Source organism: Sphaeramia orbicularis, chromosome 12 (assembly GCF_902148855.1).
Source record: "Sphaeramia orbicularis chromosome 12, fSphaOr1.1, whole genome shotgun sequence".
NCBI classification, from domain to species: domain Eukaryota; kingdom Metazoa; phylum Chordata; class Actinopteri; order Kurtiformes; family Apogonidae; genus Sphaeramia; species Sphaeramia orbicularis.
The window spans coordinates 60,255,969-60,273,787 of record NC_043968.1 but is presented as its reverse complement, the minus strand read 5'-3'; the positions used below and the strand labels follow the sequence as shown (position 1 = coordinate 60,273,787).

Below are 17,819 nucleotides of genomic sequence, written 5' to 3'. Positions count from 1 at the left end.
CCACCAGAAATTAAGGAAGTAGTGGGGCTGTGCATAGAGCCCATTCTGGAAGAGTGGTAGCCTACCGATGGTACCAATTCTTACACAGGTATCGGTTTTTCCGTTTCTTAAAAAAATGAGTATCAACTGTTTTTTTTCCATCATAGTATTGAATGGTATCATGAGTATTGGTTCTCATGACATTCCTAGTCCTGACTGTTAACCGGCCAATCAGTCTCAGACATATTGAATACTGACCCCGTCTGAGCTGAACTGGGGTTCACATCATTAAACATTCAACATTAGTCCCACGGTGGAGATAAACATAATCATTGAATGTCCTATTAACAGTGTGAAGCCTTGTCCCCTTATTTCACTCAGGACTGTGAGGGTCTATGAGGGTCTATGGTGGTGCAGGACTCACCCGGTGGAGTCAGATGGGGGGAGTGACGGACAGGCCTCAGACACAGGGGTGGTTCCTTCTGAGGACACTTCATCCTGAGTGAACGGATGATGCTCGAAGAACTTCGACACTAGCAATAAGCTGCAGAGCACACGTCAACGTTACTTTATTTATTCATTCATTAGGAATTCTCTGCCAAATCTGTGCACAAATCATATACAAATTATTTTACATACAACATGTACTCTTATCTTTTCAGTTTTTTTTTTTTTTTTTGGATTACCAGCTAAAACACTTATAAAACACTTCTGCCTTTTTTTTTTTACTTGCTTTTACTCATTGTTTGATGTTGAACAAACATTTTTAACATTATAACTGGTTTGAATGTCTCCATATTTCAGAAAAAGTATGTGTTTGGTAAGTTTTGTCAAGTTTGAAACATTAAGATTAGATTAAAATCACCCATAACAATTTGGTTAGATCATGATGACATTCTTGGTAATACCGCGCTGCCATACTTAGATGCAACATAAATAGAGGAAGTTACTTATTGAAACATCAGTTTCAATACCAAACAAACCATTAAAATAAAGGTGGCTCATATAAAAAATACTAACAAAAACTAAAGTAAATGACAAAAGAAATCCTAAAATATCTGTATCAACAGTTGACTTGTATTAGAAAAATGCAAAATGTGCTTTTATCCAATTAAAATTCTATAAGAACATCCACTTCATATATAAATAAAAATATGTGCAACTATGTGTGAATATGTGTGTCAGTGATGGTGAAATTGAGCTGATAAAATGAGACGAAGGGTCCTACAATAATCAGACACAAACTAAATGACAAGAATATACTGTGTGTGTGTGTACAAAGGTTCTTCTCAACACGAGTCTAAATATGATTTGCGAGATGTTTATAAATTTCTTGTACAAAAAGCTAAAAAAGAGACTAAAAGAAGATGTATATCTGTTGTTGGAGTTAAACTATGGAATGAGTCCAGCATGGATTTAATAATGTGTAGCCCATTTTTGATATTTAAAAAAATGGTACGCAAGTCAATTTTTGAAGGATACAATTGTTAAGAGCTAATAAATAATAGGTAAATAATTTATTTTTGATTCTACATTAAATTACCATTAATTTGGTTGGTTAAGTTTTCTATTTTCTGGTTTAGTTTCACTTTTTTATGTTTTTGATTGTTTGTTTGGTTGTGCATTGTTGTTTTCTCTTTTTCCTATATTGAATCCTGGGTAGCTGAATTTGTTATGCAGGACAGGCATTAATATAAGCATTCTGCTTCTGCCTGTGCCTTTTCAGTCATTAACCTGTTGGTAATGTTTGTAGTGTTGACACTGGTTGTATTATTATGTGATGACTGGATAAAGAATTTCATCATTTCATTTCATTTCAAGATATACTAATAATAAAATACACCACTAAACGCCTTGATGTTAAAGTTTGTTTTTCTGGAAGTGAAAAGCCAGAGTTTCACCACATCGTGCTTCAATGGGACTTACTCTAGTTGGTCATAGTTGACACACATGAGTGGAACCTCGGTGCTGCAGCGCTGGTGGAACTTATACCCACATGTCTGACAGCGAAAACCCTGGAACAGCAGCTTTCTGCAGAAGTCACAGAAGGCCAGAGTGAAGAAGGTCTTCCTCACCTGTCAAACAAAAGCGCAGAGCCAATCAGGACCAAGCAGGCCGAGCACGCATAGTTCACCTCATAGTTCAGTCACAGGGGAAAGTTGTGTTCCTCTTAGTGCTTACAAAGTTGTGTGTGGTCAGGGGCACATTCTCCAACACTTCAACATGTAACTCCTCTCCTGTTAGCCACGAGATGTCTGTGTCCCAGCCAATGGGCTTCTTCTCTCTGAAACAGGAAGTGGAGAGTTAGGGGGAAGTGTCTCCACCTCACGCTGCTGTTGGTTAAACCACTCGGTGGAAAATTGTGCAAAACGTAACCACGATGGTATTAAGTAGGAAGCCAGTACATTCTAACATGAACTTCAACCCGGAGCTGTGATATCAATACACAGAAATACAACACGGCCTGATCATAATCAAGGGTACCAGAAAGGGTGCACATATAGATAAAAAATAATATTGCTCTATCAAAAAAATCAGACAGGCCATTTTATTTGTCTGATTTGTCAAATCAGAAATTATTGGGTGTACGGACACTCCAGCCTAATAGCCTCCATATTTAATGCCTACAAAGATATACAAATGTTTCAGCACTCAGGATAATCATGCATTGTTTATTGCATAGATGTTGTGTCCAAAGCATGTGTGCTGAAAAATGCCATATATTGACAGAAACAATAAAATTAGACCCACATATTTTGATATGGTGTACGGACACTACTTGGTGTACGGACTCTACAAGATCGAAATGGAAATCTGGCTTACCACATGGTCACATCTCTGTTAGGTCTGTAACTAAGTCTTCCTGGTACAGGAGTAAATAAACATTTGTGAACAAGTTATAACAATATATCTATAAGGCATATACGTGATATTATTGATGGAAGTATATTGGTGTACGGACACTACATGAATTTTGGTGAACAACGCGCCATTGAAAACATGTGGTTCAACATAAACATCCGTTTGCCACATTGTTACCAAATTTTCTGCAGCCAGGGAGCATACAAAAATCTGTCTAGTTGTGCATATTTAGTCATAATAATACTGAAATAACAGGTTCCCATTCTATTATTACAATTAAAGGGCTGTAAAAGAAGGGTTTTCAGAACAAAATGGTTGATTGTCTTAATACTGAAAATAAGAATTGATAATCAAACAGCTGTTCAATAAAAATGATCAATAAATGAAAAGCAATGTGATGTGTGTATTTTGTAATAAAAAAGACACAGGAGTTGAGTAGTAATTATTTACTGTGTTACAAAACATTATGTACAATAATTTTGCTCTCTTAGAACAATAAAATTGTGCACGTTTTCACGCTCATTGGGTCGCCATTTTATCAGTTTTTATCTGATTTTCTTCAAATTTGGAGGATTGCAAGATCTACAGGGTGTCCCATAAGTCTCCATACATAGGAAAAATAAACATTTCTTGACATAAACCATTTTTATTTATATAATATGCTCTATATGACTGCCATTTTGTCGGGAACACATTTCAATACGTGTCTGCTGAAGAACTACAAAGAAGAAATATAAAGAAATACATGTTAGAACCATATATGTATGGAATGTATTATGTCTCCTATGTATGGAGACTTATGGGACACCCTGTAGTAATAAGATGACCAAAGAAACATTTTGGGAATGGTTTTGGGGGTATCTTTTTGCAATACTGATTAATAACTGATGCAAATATACTTGTACACCTTGAATGTGATCAGGCCAAACACGAGACATGAGGGACTCATTATCAAGCAGATACAGCAGACACACACTGTAACCAGCTGACAGAAACATGTGATCAGCTGATGTGATGATCAGCAGGAGACGTATCAGAGCAGCCTGAATAACTAAAGCCCAACCAGGTACAGGTACTGACATCACTACATCATGTCCGTATGGATTCTTAACCTGTTAAACCCAGGGCCATGTGTTTCCAGAGGGAATAATTTCAATGTAACATAAAACAATGAATTAGCCGATAGCAGACGCTTCATTCACACAAAACCAAGTTATGGTCTGAAAACAACAAACATAATGTTAAATTAATTTTCATCACATCATAATGTAACAATTTATTTTTGTTCTTCTTTGTCTCATTCTGTGAGTTTTAATACAACACAAATAATACTAGTACTGTTGGATCGCCTTAGTGTTAGCTTAGCCACGCAAAGTTTGTCCCATTAGTCTGTTTTATTAAATTATTCGTAACATCCACTGGTCTCGGACTATTAGCTTGTTTTAGATATGTGCCTATTTAAGTGCTAGCTGTTTGTTTGTGCTCTGTTGTCTGACAACTGGATTTGTTGAGCATTTAGCTGATGTTCTTCTGGTTACGTGGATGTCTAGAATGTGTATATTACTACAAGAATCGTATAGCATTGCCATGGCAACACAGATGGAACTGTGGGCACTGAGGGTAAGTGGGCGTAAGGGACTATCTAAATGTTTTCCAAGATTATTTGAGCTGTTGATCCATTAGTTTAGGCGTTCCACATTTCAAACAAGCAACTAGAAACACATATATTTCAACTTCCTTAAAGAGAATGAAACTATTTCTTGCTGAATGTGTCAACCAATCAAACAAATGAATGAGATGTGAATGGATGAACCTAATGACCAATCACAGATGCCCACTGTTTTATTACTTAAAGGGGTTATCTGTATTAATGCCCCAAACTGTCACAGACAGAGGGAAGTCATGTACCAGAACACACACTGTACAGACTGAATAAAGTATAAAGCTCACTGTTCACACACATCTGTATCATGGTATCATCAAGTTTTCTTCCTCAGATAATGACTGATCTTCGTGTGTTGTGTAATCTAATAGTTTACATTATAGCTCTGTTAGTTTAGCTTTGTTTTTAGGCAGAAACCAGCCACGGTAAATCCTCAAATCATCTACATTCTCCACGTAGTTTGTGTTGTCAAATAAAGATCACAGTTTAGTCTGAACTGTGGACAAACAATGGCGAACATACAGTCGCGGAAAAAATTATTAGACTATCAGAAGTCATCAAAAACAATAGTTACGCAATCAAGTACTAACTCCTGTGTGTATCATGTGACTAAAACAGACAGAAAAGAAAACATGGAATGCCTAAAAGCACTGTTTTTGGCAGTACGATGCCATAGCTACTGATGTAAGAACTTAAGTCCTTTTGGTTATAATCAAGAAAATTATGAAAAATGGCTAGATATCAGCTCTGAAATTAAACTGTTATGAGCTATTTTTGTTGTTATCATTACATTTACCCAAAGAAATGTACCTTTAGTTGTACCAGGCATTAAAATGAACAAGAAATTGAAGAAAACAAGGGTGGTCTAATAATTTATCCACGACCGTAGCAAAGATAACATCCCATAATAACTTTACGGCTTTTGGTTAATGGTCAGAGTGACTCACTACTCCCTCTAGTGGTCATATAAATCCCTCAGACCCCTAGTATTAATACTTTCAGTTCACATCTCCACCATCCAGTACATCTGCATCCTTGGCATAGCTTCTGAGCTCTTTATTCTAAACACTCTAACAATAATTTTAGGCAATTTTTAATCATTACTACATATACACCTTGGTATTGGTATTTATCTGAAGATTTATTGCATCTAGATACACACATAATGACCATTGCTACTTCAGAGGTTTTTGATGAAGGTCTTCATCGTCTAAGGCATGGGTGTCAAACTCATTTTAGTTCAGGGGCCACATTCAGCCCAATATGATCTAAAGTGGGCCGGACCAGTAAGATAATAACATAATAAACTATAAATAATACTTTAATACACATTTTTTACTTTGTTTTATTATGAAAAAGTAAAATCACATTATGAAAATGTGACTAACCTGGACAACCTGAAATTTCTTAAGAGAAATAAGCGCAACTGTAACAATATTATGTCTCAGTTTATCATTTACACATGTACATTCCAACTTACAGATCACAGTGGATCCACACACACAAAACATTTAATAACAGGCAGAACAGTGGTAAAACTACATATTTTTCTTAAGAAATTTCAGGTAGTTCAGGTTTTTCACTTTCATTATAAAATGATCATTCGTAAATGTAAAAATTTTCATGTAATTTTACTTTTTACACTAAAACAAAAAGAAAAAAAATTGTAGTTGTCATTATTTATAGGTTAAAGGTGGGGTATGAGATCTTAGAAAAACGGTTAGAGCAAACTATATTTTGAAAATACTCAGTTCAAAAGTCCAAACCCCTTTCTTCAGACATCCCGCTGAAGCCACGCCTCCAGAGTACTGGCATGCACAATGCTTGTTCTCGAGGGTTCATGAGCGCTGCATAGCAACAATTCGCCCAGCTCTGGTGGCCCCGATCCATGCATATCTCATTCAGTCTCCTCCAACACACCCACTCTTACAGAACAGCCCCAGTTCATACCTATCTGGCTAACGTTCCATTTCCTAGTGATTTATGTTAGTGACAAAACAGTTTGCCGGTGAACTTTCCATCCTAATATAGCTAGTATAGCCAAGCTCTGGCTCCGGCTTCGTTTCCTGTACAAGTGCTCCAAACCTCTGAGAACGTATGATTCATGCATGAAGAGGGGTATGCGCAGAGGGGGGAGGGACATACGGCGGCTGAGTTTGATAGACATATCGCCGTTCAATCATTTCGATTGGGCACTCAAAATGATTGGATGGTGTTTTTTCAGTCTTGTCTTTTCCACAGGTGACAATTTTTTTTTTTTTTTATTTCTGTGTTAGAGCATTTAATTAATTGGTTGTAATCGGGGTGTGAAGGGAATTTTAAGCATTATCGTAAAAAATGCTCCAGGACAACATCTCACACCCCACCTTTAATATGATAATATTTTACTTGAGATTGAATTGGTCTGTATGTGGAACCTGAATTAAAATGATTTTAACTCCATTGTTTGTTAATATCGTCAGTGTAATTTTTCCCTTTCAAAGGTTGGAGTGGACCCTTTGGTGGGCTGGTTTTGGCCCACAGGCCTCATGTTTGACAACCGTGGTCTAAGGTCATTCCCACTCAGAGGTACTATAACATCTTTTCATTTTCCTACAGATGTATCAGTTTGTGCAGTGTCAGACTTACCCGTCCTGTATCCTGTAGACTGCACAGCACTCTGGAATGAGGCCTCGCATCATCAGAGCCTTCTTCAGCGAGTCTCTCACAGTCATCCCACAGCGGGCCGGGACCTGAACACAGCACAGAGCAGAAGTCAAGAGCTCTGTTACACAGGGAAACACACCAGCACAAACACACCACATTAACATGTTTAAAGTGGAAATTCCAAAAGTCCTTTGTAGCCAGGATGTTGTGATGAACACAGTTACAAGTCGGCTGGTTGCAGAGCTGTAATATGTCGGGCTACAGATCTCACTGAGGAGCTCATCAAAGTGAAAGGGGGTCACCTACATTCACTCACCATGTTCTACTCGTCATCAACCTGCAGAGACTCACAACACTTCACTGCACAGACAACATGGAGGCACCCTCTAAGTCACATATAAACATTCCTGAGGGGGTCGAAGAAATCAAGTGGTTTTAGTTTACAGCTTGGGAACAAAGTATGAGGAATAAAAACAGAAATTAACCACGTAAAACAAATCTAAACTGGCTGTGCAATAAACTGACTGTTATGAGCTCTTCTGTAAGTATTTGAAACCATCACACAAATCCTACCAGATGCTGACTGTCCAAAAAAAACCCCAAAAAAACAAAAAACCTATCTATCCATCTATCTATCTATCGCTCCAACTAGCAGCTTACACTGTTTATATGCACTACAAACACACTGAGAAGATCATAATAGAAAAGACAAAGTCAACAGCTAGTGGTGTAATCAGTCAGTTATGACAAATATATAAACTTTTGAAGAATTTCTGGCACCAGTTAGATTAGAAAAACCACAAAACTGAGTCCTAAAACACCCCAGTTTATTTACTGACTGACAGAGGACAGCTTCATCAAACCAATTATTGCTTTCACTTTCAAATCCCTCATCAAATCCTATAAACTGATTTTGTATCAGCAAAACTCATGAGAGGATCATTAAATCCAAACATGACATGAGCTGTGGATAACCTGCTTCTACCTCTGGGGGGCAGATTCACAATTTACAACTTAGTACCACCAAAACTCCCAACAAACAACAGCCAGCTGTTTTATTTTAGGGACAATGTGAAAGGTCAATCATGAACTGTACTCTCATTATTGAGTTTTTGTTGTGACTCACAGCCTCTCATCCATCATGTCTTGTCATAATAAAGTCTAGAAAACGTCCCAACCCACCACAAAAGGCCCCATTTTAGCAATAAGCCATAATAATCACTTACGAATGACGCAATCTGCTGACTAGTCAGCTGTCTGTGGTCATCTGTCATGTCACAGCCTCTTTGTTTTATGGAATAATTGAACCAAAGAGGAACTGTGATTTAATTTGACAGTGGAAGAAGAAAACATTTATAGTTTTTTATGTTTTTTTCGTCTGTCATCACCATTTCCATCACGTTATTGTCGACTGATGATCTTTTACTGGCTTCCTGTCATGTGCGTAGTCTGAAACAACAATATGGGTGTCATTATTGTACAATTGTTTTATTTTTTTCAAAAGTCAAAACCAGACCAGGAGCAATTTAGGGTTCAGTGTCTTGCCCAAGGACACTTCACCATGTGGACAGTCGAGGCCAGGATTCAAACCTCCAGCCCTTTGGTAATTGAACTACCTGCTCTGCCAACTGAGCCACAGTCGCCCCTAATAATAATGTTCACTGAGGAAGAATGCTGCCTTCATTTAGGGACCATTTTTACAAAAGAGTCTGGAGTTGAATAATGGACATAAGGGTCTTGATGTCACAGTGCAGTTGACCTTTTCTCTAACGCCCTGCTGCAGACTGGTGACACAAAAATGGCACATTTCTCAATTTCCAATTTTGAGCTACAACAAAAAAAAGAAATGGGGGAAAAAATTATTTAATATAACCCCTAAAACCATTAAATAACGCCATTACAACTAGTTGACACTGTAATCAAGTTAGTGGAGAAAAAAATGTCAACACTTTATCATTTATGTTCCAGCTTAACATTTTTACCACTTGAGAAATGACTGCAATTAACATCATTCAATTACAATGAATCACTGTAACATAGGAAATGTAATGTTAAAATGAATGCATTCATTACAAAGGGAACCGCAACTGGTTTCCATTTTTAGTGTGTTGCTAAAAACACAACTTTAATGACATCAGTTGAAATTAGGGCTGGGCAATATATCAAATTAATTCGATTAACTGAGGGTTTGCTTGCTGAAAATCATGAAATAGGCCTTAATCACAAAATCTAACATTATTCCTCTGGAGACCTTTCTTGCTCAACAAAAATTACAAATACACCTTGTCTACTTCTTGGAATATATTAATTGTGAATGTGTTTCTAGTCACATATGGCATATAGTTTTAGTAAAAAAAAAAAAATTTAAGTATTTTTTAATCATGATTTGTCTTCAGTTTCTGTAGCCAAAAATGAATCAGTTCAAATTGTAAATCGTTCATAGCACTGAAAACTTGAGATTTAATTTTAGCTCTACTTTAATTATAGCTGAAATGTAGCCCTAAACCTTACACGGACCTTTCATGACCTCACAGATGTTGAGGTTAAAATAAGTCAAGCCCTTGCAATCACATTCAACCTGTGTATTAATGTATTCTCAGTGAGAATGTCAGACTTACCACTGTCCTCTGTTTGTTGGGCAGGAAGACCCTGACGATGGGCTTCTGAGGGGACCGAGGGTTGACTCGGCTGGCGTCGATGGGGGTCTGCAGGACAGCCAAGGTGTTTGGGGCTGAGGGGAAGGCTTGAGCCCCACCTCCGACCCCACAACCTCCCATCTTGACGTCAAGCAGCGCTGGCATGGGCGAAGGAGAGCAGGAGAAGTCTGTCCCGTTGCCCATGGCCTCCAGGAGCTGCTGCTCCCTCTGCTGCAGGGCGTCCAGTTTACTGGTGTACTCCTCATAGGCCTACACAGGGACGGCAACACACAGCACTGACCCAACGGCTGCACAGTCTCAACAATCAGAAGCAAACTTATTTTCAAACAACCATGTTTTATTAGATTCAGATTCAAGTTTATTTGTCATTCCAGCATATAAAAAATACACAGAAACAAAATATTGTACCCAGGTCCCCGACTGTCAGCAGTATTTAGTAGCATTTAGCCTGTTAGACCCTGGGCCATTTGTTTCCCATGGGAATCCTTTCAATGGAACACATAACAATGAATAAGCCGATAGTAGAAGATTCATTCAAATAAAACTAAGTTATGATCGGGAAACAACAGAGGGAAAACAAAATTCATCATCATCGTTCCATAATGTAACAATTTATTTTGTCTCTTCAGCTCATTCAAGTTACAGCAGCAGAGAAATAACACTAGTGCAGTTGGATCTGCTTTATGTTAGCTTATCGCTGCAAAGTTTGTCTCACTGGCCTATTATTTTATTAAATTATTCAGGACATACGCTGGTCTCAGACTGTTAACTTGGTTTAGATATGTGCCTGTTAATGTTCTTGCTGTTTACTTGTGTTCTGTTGTCTAATAATTGGTTTCGTTGAGCATTTAGCTGATGTTTGTCTGGTTACGTGGATGCATAGAATCTGTGCATTGCTACAAACATCGCATAACATTACTATGGCAACACAGATGGAATTGTAGGCACTGAGGTTTTAAGTAAAAAGCCAAAAAATTCTTACCTCTAGATATATGGAAGGAGGATTGTGTTCTCCTCCAAACTTGTCCAAAAGAGCCTCTAAGTGTTCTTGCGTCAGCTTTATCATCTGTTTGATATTCCAAATCTGTGGAAAAGAAAGGGATGGAATCAGTGTGCAGCGTTATACAATAAAAAGCATCAGCTCCAGAGGCCTTTCTGGCAGTGCACCTGAATACTACATTTATTTGTTGCTCCGCCCCCCGAAGGGGAGGCAAGGGGTATTGTTTCTGGTTAAGCTTTAGCAGCCAAACTATTGGTTGAATTCATACCAAACTGGGTTTATAAATTGCCAGTGGCCCAGTATATAATGTGATTGCATTTTGGGAAAGGTAGATCAAAGTTCAAGTTTTTTATGAATTTTTAAAATCTTTTTTTTCCCCATTTACTTATAGTGGCCAAAATTTGTCTACGTTGCTGACATCAGCACACGCATAGACATGATTACATCAGCTGGATCGATGCCAAAATAAGCTACAATACGTGCAAGGGGCGGGGTTTGTTGTGCCTGGTACCACTTGTCTTGGTTTCACTTACTGTATTCATTTGTGTACTAGTGTGTTATGTTTTACTTATCTGATATACTGTTGTGTATTACTGGTTTTTCATTGATACATTTCTGCAAAGCACTTTGGTCAACAGAAGTTGTTTTTAAATGTGCCATTAGGGGCGTAACGGTGCACTCGTTTGTACCGAACCGTTTAAGGCTCGGGGCCTTTCAGCCAATACAGAAGTGTACCAAACAAATATATGTAGCCTATGTGAAGAACGCAAACACTTGGCAAGCAGGGCGGCCGCAAGCAGAACCCATGGTTTCCTTTATACAGTCAGTAGCGGCACGGCACCGCTGCTGAATTCTCAGTGCTGTTGCAAAAAAAAAAAAAAACCCAAAAAAACACTTCATTCTGAGGCTGGGGTGCCGATATGGGGGCGGGGGGGGGGGGTTAAAAATGACAACAGAGAGTATAACAGATGCACAGAAGTCAGGTCGGACGTTCAAAGACTGTTAAGTTTCACTTTCGGTTTTTGGTAGTTATGGAGCGCACCCACACACCCCCACCCCCTTCACTGGACTCCTTCCCTGTACCGAAAAGTATCAAACAGAAATTTTTTTGTACCGTTACACCCCTATGTGCTATACAAATAAACTTAAAATGAACTGTTGCCTTTTGTGATGATCAGTGGTCTGTGATCCTCCTTATCTTAATTATAAGTCTTTGATGAGGCTCTTCAGATGGATCCAAAAAATATTAGACAGTACTGTTTTAAAGCCTTTTGGTTTTTGCCATCCAGCCAATAGTACAAAGCTGAGGAACACAAGAGGCAATGGGTGAGGTACTCCAAAATACAATGGTCAAGAAACATTTGGTTCACTAATCCTTTGATGGTCTTGTCAGTGTAACCTCTTAACCACAAAAGAACCACAATGACTCAGATGATCCGACTTGGTAGGCGACAAGCTGTGAAGAACACCTGTCAATCAAAGCCCAGCCAGCATGGCAGACATCAGAGCCTTCTGGCCACAAGATTTCGGTTTATTGGTCGGTGGAGGTTTATGGGTCCAAGGCTTTTCTGTGTCGGGTGATCTTCAGTGGTGTTACACTTCAAAAGGTCTGGAATCTGTAGTGACTGAAATCTTTAGTTGCCCTATGGCAGCTGCTCAAAATATTGAAGTCAATTGTTAGAGATGGTTTTTTCCTCTCCATTTTGAAGACAAAAATCCATTTAATTCCTTTGATTGCATAGTTCTGGGAGAAACATGGTGGACTCATTCTAAGCTAAGGTAGACACAGCAATTTTCATTTTCAAGTGAATATACGCCAACAACACAAGTGGAATAATACCTTCTTTCTGCAATTAAAATATCCCTTAATTTTACACACTCAACCTTTAAAACAAGAATTGAATAGAAATTACAGATATAGATGAGACACAATGTAATGCAACCATGTACGAAGAGCTGCAGAAACAAACGTTATATGACACATTATACGATCCAGACCAGTAGCTCAGTTTGGGAATAAATAGGAGCAAAACTTAGTCATTTTCAGAAGTTTTGACAAAAATACTTCTTGCATCTCCTCAGTGCTGCTCATTCAGTATGTTATTGTATGAATCCATGCATCTAAATCACTACAAATCACAAAGATGATGGTAATGACAAAGATGATAATCTGTGTCTATTATTTCTATAATAGTTCTGTATGGAGATGGTCACAAGTCCACATTTAATTTTGCGAATTTACAGAAAATGTGGTTAAAATTTCCATTACGTAAGATGGAACTCATGCTTCCATGACACTCATTTTGAGGTAACCCAAACTGAGATGTTGCTAGCCTGCTAACAGCTAACATCTTATGCAGGGTTTCTGCAGGTATCAGCAAATCTAATTTAATGCTTTCTAATGCCTTTTTTAATGCCACTTTAAACAAATTTAATGTCTAAGTCCCACTGCAGATACAGTTTTATATATAGTTTTATATAAACATGACGGTTTACTGTCAACAGGCTTTAACCAGGTTCTGAACAGTTCCACCTCCACTCACTGCTGTTGAAACTTGCATTTTCCCATTTTTCCAACATTTGCTAATATTCCCTCCGCTCTTTCGCCACAGCATGAGCACGCTCACAGCACGTTGCATTCCAAGCATCTGATGTTGATGACTTCATGCATCGGCCATAAACCATAGACAATTAAAGGGTTCTGCCTGTCAATCATCACACTATACTTCTGATCAAAATTATTAAATGTTTATGCAATCAAAATAAATCATGAATAACAAAGCTTTTTTTTCCCATCAAGTGTATTTAATTTTTCAGTGCCTCTGGACATCAAATGTAATGCTTTTTAGAGCCATTCAAGGCCTTAATTTTCACAAAATCTATTTAATGATTTTAATGCTTTTTAATGACCCGCAGAAACCCTGTTATGGTTCTGGGTGGAACATGTGCTTATGGGTTACTCATTACAATCAACTTTTGCAGAGGCTACCTTATAATCTCCATATGACAGTGACTATTCCACGTACTGTTACAGTTCTGAATATGTTCATTGAGCATTTAAGCTTAATGGAGGGACAACAAATAATAGTGTTGAAATAATAAATTACAGGGACATTGTGTTTCCAAACCAAAAGTTACGGAGGAGAAAGTGAATGAAGGCTACGCTACTGTAAAGGTAATTGTAAGTAGTTTATCTTTACTAACTCTAATGAAACCACAAATATGCACAACCACAAAATGATGCTGATAGTCAAGGATAACCAGTTAGGCAAGAACATTGACATTCATATTACTTCCAGTGGGTTGACACTGTGTGCTGCTTCAAAAATCATTAGCCATTAACTGTTGCCAATTACAGTTTAACGAGACAACAGTGTTAAATTAAAGCTGCATATGACTTTCATCACCAATTTTTCATCAAATCTGTAAACCCAGAGTCATAGCTTAAGTATCCTGAATTCATTAGCCTTTCCGTGATTATGAACCTGAATCTCTTCCCTCATGGTGAACAATTTCAAAGCGTACTCCAACATAAGTAATCTATTTGTTTACAAACAAAGCCAGTATGTCAGTCGGGCATTTTCAGAAATTTGTCGCGACATGCACTGTGGGAAGTGGAGCTACATGCAGCTGCAGCAGCAAGAGGCAATGAAGTCGTTTCCGTGTTTGTTGCCGATGTGGCCGTAACGCAACTGTGTGGAAAATTGATGATGAAAAATTGGTGACGAAAGTCAGTGCTGAAGCTGTGAAACTACATGTTAATGTTGAGTGGTTCAAAACTTTTAAGATGCAGATTTATGGAAGTTCTGCACAACACAAAGACAATCTGCATTGAATAAAAATTGTTCAATATCACAATAAGACTCATGATAAAATTCCTAATTGAACGCAAAGTTGCAGAGACGAGTACATTTGTGTACATCATTATACCAATACTAAGGATTTGATAACGGTTCTTAGATACTGTTTTTTGATAGCAATTTTATATTTTAATTAAGAGAAATCACATTGCAGATTATAGTATAAATATTTCATTTCCACATCATCCTCAAATATTTTTCATATAATAAAATTTAAAAATACCTATATGCTACTAGGGATGTAACGATTACCGGTATAATGATAAACGGTGGTAAAATCACAGATGGTTAGTTTTACCGTTTAAATTCTAATTATCATGATAACTGTGTTTGATTACCACACTTTAGGGGAAAAAATCCTATGTAAAGATCTGCTTTTATGTCAAATATTTGAGTATAGTTTTAATTTATTACAATGTTAATTTTCTATACCTAATATTTGGAACCAATATTCACTTTTAAAGTCTTTGAAAAGGTTCGTTAAGCATCTGTGTGTTATTTATGCAATAAATTATATACATTTTTCTAATCGGATTTTACATATTTTTTGTGTTTTCTGTCCTTTTGTGTTTTTATAGTAGGTTGAAATGAAACAATAATAGACAGATTAAATAGATGAAGTTGTGCTGAAAAAACAGATCCCAAACATGGGTATAGTAAACATTTGTTTATATAGTATATAAAGGCAAAATCAAAAGGACTGAAAAAAACGGACAAAATAGGCTCAGACAACTATGGGTTAATACTTGAATGTTTCTGCAACAGAAGGTACATTGTGACTATTATTTTATTTGGTTTTTTTTGTTTGTTTTTTTTTAATACAACTTGGTTAAATTATTTCAGTGTGTGCATTAGTACTTTTTAAACATTTTAAGCACAATTTCAACAATACCGTGATAATAATGATAATCATGATAATTTTGGTCACAATAACCACGATATGAAATTTTCATATCGTTACATCCCTATCTGCTACATATTTCCATTTGTGATTGGATTTATCGGTCTTATCATTTGTCCGCAACTCCTGACATCTTTCAATACACAGAACATTAAATTGTTAAATTATTTACTCAAACAGGAAGTTTTCTACTGACATAAAATCAAATTAAATAAAATGTATTCATTCCTCTGGTAGGGCTCGGTGATAAAACAATAATGATATATCTCGCAAATAACTTTTCTTCAATAGAAATATGAGACATACAATTTTGATAGAATTCATTTGTCCATGTTATGACAGACATAAGAACAGCCAATCACAATGAAGCAGCGCCGCAAAGAATGAATCACGCTAGAGCCAAGGCAAGTTAGGCTGAACCACAAAGTACAGGTGTAAGGGCAGCCGCAGCACACACACTAATGTTTGGGCTGCAGCGGCTGTTCCCTCAGGAGAAAATTTGACGAAGAACTCTGGCAACCGGGATACTGAAAAGTAGGGTGAGGCATAGAAGCTGGGAGTCTAACGTTCGAAGCATGTTAGCTTAAGTTTTATTTTCAGTTTACGCCACTTACAATAGTTCTAACAGTTACAGAACGCACCCCCGGGTATAAACCCCCGGTATTGTTTGGTGAAGATGGTCTGTTTTGTTTGTGTTCTCTTTTAAAACTTGAAAGCTTTTGCCTGCTGGTCAGACTTTTAGTTTAGTTTTAAATATATGAGGGGTGACTGAAAAGTTTTGAGCCTAACATGGAAAGTAGTAAGATATGAAGACTAAATTTGGTCCATGAAATCTTTCGCATATCTTAATCCTATCCACTAAATTTCTTGGTCATAGCAATCTTTTTCCCCGTTTTACAGGTCCCTGAACTTTCTGTATCAAGTGTTTCCTGAAAAATGGACAAACTTGGACAAACTCGTGCTGTCATCAAGTACACGTACGACCTTTGCCTTCTTTGGGGTTGGTGACATGGGATGTTTCCACTGTTTTGACTGCTCCTTGGTCTCAGGCCGATAGCGATGGACCCAAGTCTCATCCATAGTCACAAATCAGCCCCATACTCAAGTTTGGCCATTTTTCAGGAAACACCTGATACAGAAAGTTCAGGGACCTGTAAAACAGGGAAAAAGATTGCTATGACCAAGAAATTTAGTGGATAGGATTAAGATATGTGAAAGATTTCATGGACCAAATTTGGTCTTCATATCTTAATCCTTTCCATGTTAGGCTCAAAACTTTTCAGTCGCCCCTCGAATATACCCATTTTATTTATCTGAAACAGTTGTATAATGTTCTTCAGCACATCTGTCATGTTCAACCTCTGACAGAAAATAAATCATATTTAAATCAAAAATAACCTTCTGATGTCTTCACAACTGACTTTTGAGTAACAGAAAATTTAAGCTTGACAAAAATAGTGATTTGATTTATATCGTGATACATATCAATATCGTCTGATGTGGAAAATAAATTATCGTGATATGATTTTTTTCCATATCGCCCAGCCCTATCCTTAGGCGATGAAATTCGGTATCAAACAAGACATTACATAATGCAGTTCTTGATGTTGCACTATCTACATTTGTTACATTACACTAGCCACCGCACTGGCAAAAAAAATTACTTTATCAAAAAAAAGCTTCTTCTAGTTGGTCAAACACTATGAATGTTAAGTGCAAATGAACAAAATTATATTTCTTATTCACTGTTTTTGTTTTTCAGTGATGTCCTATTGGCTAGCGCTACCTTGTAGCAGTACAAACATGACATTTTTTCACTAAAATAGCAACTTCTTCAAACATTCAAATTAGTTATAAATGTTTGCACTGATTCGTAAGTTTCTAAACCAGTCTCCACATGTTTCAAAATTTACTTTTAAGAGAAATGGATTAATATAAAATCACCACGACAATACCAAACATTGCTAAAACATCATTTTGCCACCTCATTTTGTTCAACTCAAACACTGCAGACAAGAAACATGAACAAACTCAGATTTTTTAACAAGTGTACCTAATTTCACCCAACGTACAATGGAATGAAAAGACACCATCACTAACATGCACGAGAGAGATGAGAAGTAACACTTGGCTAATTTTACAAAGTGTGAAAATTCAATTAGTGCAAAATGTTGACGAAAATCTCAGCTGCACACATAGACAGTATTGACTGCAGAGTTTCTGGGTTTACACGAAAAACTAATTCTCTGGA

The 17,819-nt window shown here is 37.2% G+C and overlaps 1 protein-coding gene and 1 long non-coding RNA gene across 2 annotated transcripts in view; one reads left to right on the top strand and one right to left on the bottom strand.

Moving 5' to 3' along the window:
- braf (B-Raf proto-oncogene, serine/threonine kinase) overlaps nucleotides 1–17,819 on the bottom strand; it is a 50,471-nt gene that overhangs the window by 25,931 nt on the left and 6,721 nt on the right. Inside the window, 6 exon segments of the mRNA XM_030149039.1 lie at nucleotides 404–523; nucleotides 1,906–2,054; nucleotides 2,161–2,263; nucleotides 7,133–7,236; nucleotides 9,769–10,056; nucleotides 10,790–10,891. Of these exon segments, the coding sequence (XP_030004899.1) occupies nucleotides 404–523; nucleotides 1,906–2,054; nucleotides 2,161–2,263; nucleotides 7,133–7,236; nucleotides 9,769–10,056; nucleotides 10,790–10,891 (866 nt within the window).
- Nucleotides 64–17,376, top strand: LOC115429516 (uncharacterized). Its single transcript, XR_003936796.1, has 3 exons — nucleotides 64–188; nucleotides 6,375–6,379; nucleotides 17,365–17,376. It is a non-coding gene; the product is annotated as an uncharacterized LOC115429516 (long non-coding RNA).